Raw genomic sequence first — 9,185 nt, forward strand, 5'->3', positions numbered from 1 at the left:
CAGGCTGCTCTCCCCAGTCAGCAGCACCGCATGGTCGTGCCTACCCCTTGCTACCAGGGCTCACAATCAGATACTTAGACCTCTACATTTTGCTGCAAATAAAAAAATTAAGCTGCCATTTAGAACATACATATCCTGGGACATTTTGTATTTTACCAGTGTCAACTAAAGGCCCACACACAAATGGAGATTCAGTCCTGCCTCTGCTTCTATCCTAGTGCTTGTCACAGATTCCCATTTTCAGCTATAGGCTGAGTAAGTGCAGAATGGTGGTTCACTGTACTTTGCTGTAAGCCAGCTGCCCTCCCCTCCCCCCTTTGATCTCTGCTTGCAGAGGCAATAGAGTCAGTGTTGTTTCTTATTCAGGTATTCTTTATTACTTCATCACACAAATGGGGGGATAACTGCCACAGTAGCCCAGGAGGGGTGGGGGAGGAGGGAAGCAACGGGTGGGGTTGTTGCAGGGGCACCCCCTAGAATGGCATGCAGCTCATCATTTCTGTGGGATGTCTAGGGCTCTGACCCAGAGCGGCTGTTTGCCTCTCTGGTTCTTTAGTAGGCTTGCCTGATATTCTAGGCAGTACTGACTCTTCATTAGACAAAGCTTAAAGAAGGGAATGACCTGGGGAGTCAGTCCCATTTATGTCCAGGCGCCCCCAACTGACCTCACCAAGGCCAGCCAGGAGCACCCATTACAGCAGCAGATGGTACAATATGACTGGTAACTGTCTTTGTCAACTTGCAAAGGAGCAGATCGTACAGTAGAGCTGGTAACCGTCATTGCTAACTTGCAAAGGCAAGGGAATGCTGCTGTGTAGCACTGCAGTACCGCGTCTGTTAGCAGTATCCAGTAGACATACAGTGACAGTGAAAAAAGGCTGAACGGGCTCAGTGGTTGCTGTGCTATGGCGTCTGCCCAGGCAATCCAGGGAAAAGGGAGCGAAATGATTGTCTGCTGTTGCTTTCATGGAGGGAGGATTGACTGACGACATTTACCCATAACCACCCATGACAAATTTTTGGCCCCATCAGGCACTGGGATCTCAACCCAGAATTCCAGTGGACAGGGGAGACTGTGGGAACTATGGGATAGCTACCCACAGTGCAATGCTCCGGAAGTCAATGCTAGCCTTGGTACATGGATGCACGTCGCCGAATTAATGTGCTTAGTGTGGCCGCGTGCCCTCGACTTTATACAATCTGTTTCCAAAAATCGGTTTCTGTAAAATTGGAATAATCCCATAGTGTAGACATACCCTAAGTGAGGGGTCACGATAAAAATCACAGTCTTGCACTACTGAGTTGTGTAGCTTGGACACAATCCATAGGGAAAGACAAGGGTTCTATAGTGCAGTGATAGAACTGAGTGATCTCTGGTAAAGACCCTCTTTTTCAGCACCACTAGAGTTGTAATCACAATAGCTGGGTTAGGCAGTGGTGTCTCTGGACTGGACCAGGCAGCGCTTCTCCCAGCATCTGGAGATGGACCTGTCTGAGTGTACTCCTGGACTTTGGACCTTTGCTAACCACTGACAATAAACTCTGATGGGATACAGCAGAGAGGGAAGGGGGAACGTGATGCGTTAAAGGGATATTTGTTCATTGGAGGTTCACACTCATGGGGAAACTGAGATGAAGGACTCAGGCCAAAGGTACTGTGAGAGTGGGTGCTGTACTTTTGTTTGATTTATTGTTGCTGTGTTTTCCCAAATTAATGTGAAGTTCCTTTTCCCTTGAATACATTTTTCCTTGTTTTATTCATACTTGAAGCGTGGGAGAGGGGAAGTTTGTCTGTTAAGGGCATCCAGGAAAGGAATTTAGTTTTCCCAAGATTCTGGGTGGAGGCTTGAGCTGATATGTATATTAATTTTAAGAGGAACCCCCAACTATTTGAACCTGGCCCCTTTTACTGCTGGCAAGGAAAGGGTTACACTAGTCTTCAGAGGACTTTATGCATTATTCTATTTTTGCTGTTTTGACACATTTTTATAGAACTGTAAAAGGTGCTCAGTAAGTAAACATGCCTTTAAAAATATTAATGTAACTCCTTGCAATGGGTACATAAGACCAGTTACGTCTCTCAAGGGCTGCATCTCCCCATTCCCATGTTTCCTGGAAGAAAGAGAGGGAGGTAGGTTGGAGATGCAATTCCCAGGGTATGCCATGTGTCCAGCTCAGAGGAGGGCCAGGTATAGAAAAAGCTCCTTTCCCTGAGAACAGACAGATGTCAAAGTTAGACTCAGGACTCACAGTTTGTCAGACTACTCTGTTTTATTAGCACAGTGCTCTGCTAATAACACCCAGATAATGTGAGCATCATGCAAGATACAAACTATCTTATTTATACAGATAAAAGGGTGAGCACTTAACAAGATAACAAAGGAAGCAGAATCTGATAAGTTTACCTGGGCTAGGCATGCATATCTTATTTCCTTACTATTACCGATCTTCTGTTAATGTTTCGCCATTAGCACCCTTGTTTATGCCTAATGTTTCTTTTCCTGGCACCTGTATTTCAACATTTCTTATTTCTGCTTAAAGGTACATATAACATTTCTTTAATCCATTCTTATTTTTACAATATAATTCATTCTACTTTCACATAGAGAATTAGAGGGAGCTAAGAGGGCTTAAGGGCCCTTTTCGTGAAGAAAGAGGTAAATGAATGAACCCATTTTTTGTTAATTTTCTCATTTTAATGCACTGGGATTTTGAGTTGGGGAAATCCTGTGAAGTCCTGGAGGGGTGAAAATCCAGAATACTAGGGAAGGAGAAGCTCTAGTTTGGGGGAAATACTATGACTCCACTACATGCTACTTCAGAGGAGACTGAAAAAGGAAAAGATTCAGTTAGGGGAAATGTATTTGTGTGATGGTTCTCAGGGAACCCAGGACTATGCATCATCTTGTTACCCCCTGCCGCTAACGAGAGAGAGCCTGGCCCCTGATGGCTGGGTGTTAGCTGCCTAACACGTCCAGCCTGTTAACCTCTCAAGCTCTCTCCTCTGAGCTATGCCAGTCCTGTCTTCACCTTGCAGCCTAACAATAGATTCACCCCAGTGTCTGATCTGAAGCACTCACTTGTGACATCCAGCCTCAACACTGACTACTCTGATCCCAAAGGAACTACACTACACTGGTAAACTACATAGCACTTGTAATAAAACAAAAGAAGGCTTAGGAAAGAGTAGAGATTCAATTAAAAACAAATGAGTGATGGAAAAAAATAGTTACTATACAAAACAATATCATAACACGTGAACTAGGGCCTACACTTATTAACATTACCTTTCCTATCTAATAAAGCAGGTTTCCCCCTCCAAAGTTCCATCTTCTTGCAGAGTTTCCTGCAGACCAGGACCTTAACTTGTATGGAAACACCACTGCTCCACAAGATGTTTCCTTTGTGAATGGATAGAGAGTGCCTTTCCACGCCTTCTGTTATACTGAAACAGTCTTTTGTCTTTATTCATAGGGAGGGTGATTTTGTTGCTTGTAATGTTCCTTTTTTTTAACGTGCAAGTGGTTTCAAATGCTTGCAATTGTCTCTATAGTTTTCCAGTGATAGAGTTGAGATGGAGTAAGGCTAGACAAATTGGCCTTGTGTTACATCACCACTAACAAGCAAGGCCGACAGCTTCCTTCTACTGGAATGGGCCATCACTGAGACATTCTATCTTCTGGTGATTAACTTTTACTCCATAAAGCACACTTTCAATACAGTTACATTAAATATTACCCATACACGAATCTCACAATAATTGAGATAGGTTGATTGATAGGTTATGACCTTTCTATAGGTACCTTACATGTGAACCTTTATGGATATATACCCTGCAAGATATGTGTTTGGTATAAAGAGTTTGTCAAGTCTGAGACGAGTTGTTTACAAAGAACAGTAGACCCTTGGCCTAGGGGGCCTGTGTGTTACAGTTTGTCTTCAAAAGAACATCTCAGATGTGGTCTTTTCTTTGTCTGTCTTGTCCTGCCACACTGACTCTGGCAGAGGGAGTTGTAATTAGATTTGGATAGGCTCCATAGACATGGCCCATTTGTTTGCTTTGTCTTGCTGTGCTTCCATTTGGGGTCATTTTTGCCACTGGACGTGTATGTAGCTCCTGTTCAGTTTAGGGGGAGGGCAGAATGTGATTCTTGGTGTTGATTAAGCGTCGGGTAAAGAAGCACAATATACTTGCAATTGTCAGTTTAAAAAAGCGAGTCTGAATTAGTTTCAGGTGCCATGCCAATCCCCCTGAATCACCTGCTAATTCTGGTAGTTTAACAATGCAACTTCACTGTCTTTTAATGTTGTTTCTCTCCCCATTGCTGTGTCAAAGGGCCGCACAAACAAAATTGGAATCTGACTGTATAGGGTAAACAATAAAGCTGACTAGACAACTTGAAAAAAATAGATTAGAGGAAAATCAGCTTATTCTCTTTCACATACAGTAATCTAAGGTATTAATTGTAATAATAGATAAACTGTGTTCAGACTGAATCACGATATTTAAACTGATAGCTTCCTATTAACTATGGAACTAAGGAAAATCTGATATTTTCAAGTAGGTGTGAATTGCATATCTGTCACAGGATGGCACTAGAGTTACATCTTGGGAATGTAAAATGCTCCTCAGAAGAGATGCTATCTATAAATGAGTCATTTTCCTATTTTGACAAAGAAACTAACATACTAGGCCCAAATTTTTTAAAAAAAAAAGTGATCTGTGTTTCTGAGGTCTGTTTTAAAACGTTCCATGTGGAAGACGTGTGACTCATGCTCTCAGTGTATAAGTGATCTCACCATCACCTCCCCACTTTCTGCTGGCTGAGCAGCTCCTGGAGGATTTGTTGTAATAAGATTTTTCTCTGAATTTTAAGATGTATGTTACAAGCCGTGGCTTAGATTTCTTTGCAGCTCATCTCTCTCTCCTTGTGCCCCCCTTTCTGTTCTGTTATTTTTAACACTCCTACAGGTGTACAAACATTACAAAAATCTGAAACAGCTTTTTGTAGCTGAAGCAATAAGAGGCACTAATGGCTTCCAATATCTGATACTGTATTGGATAAAGGGCTGCACAGATTCCAGCTGTTGATCAAATGGTCTTTATTTGATTGAAGTGAGGGCTTTTTGATGCCTAGCTCTGATTTCCTTGCTTAAATTTACACTTACAATATGTAAACTTAAACCACATGTCAGTATACATCCACCAAGGAGGCTTCTTTGTATACAATTATTTTGGTTCCTATTTCAGGGCAGCCTGAGGCACCCTAAGGGAACCAACTCTAACCCTAGACCAGAGAACCTGACTCGCCCCAACTAATCCTAGCTTAGGGATCCTTGCTACCCTCCATCCTAGCCTGGGGAGCCCTAACCTCTGTAACACTGACCTTGGTGCCAGAGGCCCTCCTGCGGTTGATGAAATCTATTCCTAACTTACATCTGAACAGAGTGGAAAATAATAATTTGGGTTAGAAGGGAGGAAGTATTGTTAAGGCACAGCAATGGGAGTCCAGAGTCCTGGGTTTTGTTCCTTCCGCTGCCATAGAGTTCTTGTGTGTCCTTAAAAACAAACACTATATTTGTCTTAAAGGAGGAAATTCTGGCTTCCTGTGCAGAGACAACTTTTTCATAGATTCATAGATTCCAAAGTGAGAAGGGACCATTTGTGATCATCTAGTCTGACTTTCTGTGTAACAAAAGCCATAGAATTTCCTCTAAAATAATTCCTAGAGCATACTTTTTAGAAAAACTTCCAATCTTGATTTAAAAATTGTCGGTTATAGAGAATCTACCACAAAATTTGGTAAATTGTCCCAACGGTTAATTATCCTCACAGTCAAAAATTTACACCTCATTTCCAGTATGAATGTGTCTAGCTTCAGCTTCCATCCATGGGGTCACGTTATATCTTTTTCTTCTAGATTGAAGAGCCCGTTATTAAATGTTTGTTCCCCATGTATATACTTATAGGCTGTAATCAAGTCACCTCTTTACTTCTCTTTGTTGAGCTAAATGGATTGAGCTCCTTGAGTCTCACCATAAGGCATGTTACTAATTCTTTAATCATTCTTGTGGCCCTTCTCTGAACCCTCTCCAATTTATCAACATCCTGCTTGAATTGTAAACACCAGAAGTGGACTCAGTATTCAACCAGTGGTTGCATCGCTTTGATTGACCTCCGGGGTATAAGGAGGTATCCCAGCATACCTTTTAAGCCTCTCTGGTAATCCTGCACACTCCACTGCCCTGGGCTCAGCTGACCCCACCTTTAAATGCCCCGGGAATTTTAAAAATCCCCTTCCTGTTTGCTCAGCCAGGTGTGGAGTGCAATCAATCAATCAGCGACCATGCCTCCACGCCCCAGATGAGCCCCAGCATGGAACAGTTCCGAGCTGCAGGACCTCATCAGTGTTTGGGGTGAGGAGGCTGTGCAAGCACAGCTGCGCTCCAGCCGGAGAAATTATGATATCTATGGGCAGATATCATAGTCCTTGCTGAGAAGGGGCCATGAACGGGACGCGTTGAAGTGCAGGGTAAAAATTAAGGAGCTGCGCAGTGCTTACTGCAAAGCCCGTGAGGGAAATCGCCGCTCAGGAGCTGCCCCCACGACCTGCCGTTTTCACAAGGAGCTAGATGCCATACTTGGGTGTGACCCCACTGCCAATCCTAGGAGCATGATGGAGAGTTCAGAGCAGGGAGAAGTGGGGGAGGGTGTAGAGGAAGCCGAGAGTCAGGCTACTGTGGTGGAGGGAGACACCCCGGAGTCCCAGGAGGCATGCAGCCAGGAGCTGTTCTCAAGCCAGGAGGAGGCTAGCCAGTCGCAGCAGCTGGAAGTTGCTGGTGAGGAAGAAGCAGAGGATCGTGCTCGGGGTAAGCATATTTTTATGTTTTGGGAGAGGACGGTTTGGGTTATGGCTGCCTGCACGCATGCCTAAACGTGGAATAGCCCATTGATTTGCTCTATCACGTCTCTGTAATCTGCCTCGGTAATCTCTTGAAAAGTTGCAGCCAGAGCGCGGGCAATGTGCTTTCGCAAGTTTATAGGGAGAGCCACCGTGGTCCTTGTCCCGGTCAGGCTAACTCGTCCGATCCACTGTGCAGCGAGGGGTGGGGGTACCATGGCTGCACACAGGCAAGCTGCATAGGGGACAGGGCGGAATCCACATTGCTGTAGAAGACCCTCCCTCTCTTCCCAGGTAACATGCAGCAGTGATATATCTGGCAGTAGGAAACCCTGTTGAGAATTTAGGGATTCTTGAGTGCAGGGCGCCAGGTTCGCGGTCCCCCCCCTGCCAGCAGGTAGCCAGCCCTGCGGTGCGCTCCAGGCTCCCCCCACCTTCCAGCAGGTAGCCAGCCCCGTGGTGCTTTCCCCCCCCCCCACCAGCAGGCCGGCAGTTCCAAGGACCGCCCCCCCCCCCCGCCAGCAGCTCGCCAGCTTCATGTTCCCTACTGTCCCCTGTGCAGGCCACCAACTACCTCCTGTACCCAGTGCAGATAAACCCCAGTGAGCCATCAGTCAGTTCCCCCTCCCAGATGAAGTCGGGGCAGAAACACTCACCCCATTGCTCGCCATGCCTTCGCTTCCCTGGCCTCTCTGTGTTATGTTAGGTATGTGGGAATGATGCTACAAAAAGTCTACAAACTCCTTCACTGTGTGATAATAAACAATGTAGCCTCTGTGTATTACATGTTTCTATCTATGTTTTTTTTAGTGACCTTGACTAATGCAGCCGGATCACCGGCCTCACGTCAGTTGCAGAACTTGAGAAAAAATCCACAAAAATCAAAAGAGGAGTTGATCAAAGCAGTTATGATTCACTACAACAGAGAAAGTAGGAAGACGCAGGAATGGAGAGAGAAAATGTATGAGTGGAGGCAAACACAAAGCAGGAGAAAGGAATTGGCTACCAAAAAAACCTCAAAGCACATGATAAGCCTCCTGGCTCGCCAAACTGACTCTTTCGAGTCTCTCGTAGCCATGCAGGCAGATCTGTACCGTGGTAACCCACACCCCTCCCAAAGCTCTCTTTCTTGTTCCCCAGTATTTGCACAAAACACCTTTCTCCAGCAGCCAGTTTCTTATTACCCCCAGCTGCCCCCAACACCTGTACGATCACCTACCAGCCCTGATAACTACAATTCTTACCCTGTGCACTCCACCCCCATTACTCTGCAGCATAGTAATCCTGAAGTGCAGCAGACATTGAACAGTAATCCAAACAGGACATATTCAAACCTCTGAATATACAGTCCACCACCCTAACCCCCCTGGCCTTTTATGTACTGTACTTTGAATAAAGGATTTTATGGCTTTTACAATACTTTTTATTATTGCAGGAAGTGGTAAATACTGTACCCCAAGGTAGAAAGGAGCACAGCAAAGGCACCAAACATTACTGTTGACTCTCAGCATCAAATTGCTCCCTTAAGGCATCCCTAATCCTTGAAGCCCTTTCCTGGGCCTCTCTAGTAGCCCTGCTCTCTGGCTGTGCAAATTCATCCTCTAGGCGTCGAACCTCGGAGGTCCATTCCTCACTGAATCTTTCACTCTTCCCTTCACAAATATTATGGAGGGTACAGCACGCGGCTATAATAGTGGAGATGCTGCTTTCCCCCAAATCTAGCTTCCCATAAAGACACCTCCAGCTGGCTTTCAAACAGCCAAAAGCACACTCCACAGTCATTCTGCACCGGCTCAGCCTGTAGTTGAACCGTTCCTTGCTCCTGTCAAGCTTCCCTGTATACGGTTTCATGAGCCAAGGCATTAAGGGGTAAGCGGGGTCTCCAAGGATCACAGTGGGCATTTCGACGTCCCCTACTGTGATCTTGCGGTCTGGGAAAAAGTCCCGGCCCTCAGCTTCCTGAACAGGGCACTGTTCCGAAAGATGCGTGCATCATGCACCTTTCCAGGCCATCCTGAGTAAATGTCAGTGAAACACCCACGGTGATCCACAAGCACTTGCAGAACCATGGAGAAATACCCCTTGCGGTTAACGTACTCTGATGCCAGGTGGGGTGGTGATAGAATAGGAATATGCGGCCCATCTATTGCCCCTCCACTGTTAGGGAAACTCATTTCTGCAAAGCCATCCACAACGTCCTGCACGTTCCCAAGAGTCACGGTTCTTCTTAGCAGGGTGTGATTAATGGCTGTGCAAACTTGCATCAGCACCATTCCAACGGTG

General features: G+C 45.4%; 1 protein-coding gene across 1 annotated transcript; it reads left to right on the forward strand.

Annotated features, from left to right (window-relative positions):
* Positions 1–6,171: 6,171 nt before the first annotated feature.
* LOC127030244 (uncharacterized) lies at positions 6,172–8,957 on the forward strand. The gene is made up of 2 exons (XM_050916385.1): positions 6,172–6,870; positions 7,713–8,957. Exons 1-2 carry the CDS (start codon positions 6,675–6,677, stop codon positions 8,240–8,242), a joined length of 726 nt encoding a protein of 241 aa, XP_050772342.1. The 5' UTR covers positions 6,172–6,674; the 3' UTR covers positions 8,243–8,957.
* The last annotated feature ends 228 nt before the right edge of the window (positions 8,958–9,185 follow it).

This window comes from Gopherus flavomarginatus, chromosome 10 (genome assembly GCF_025201925.1).
Source record: "Gopherus flavomarginatus isolate rGopFla2 chromosome 10, rGopFla2.mat.asm, whole genome shotgun sequence".
Taxonomy (NCBI): Eukaryota; Metazoa; Chordata; order Testudines; family Testudinidae; genus Gopherus; species Gopherus flavomarginatus.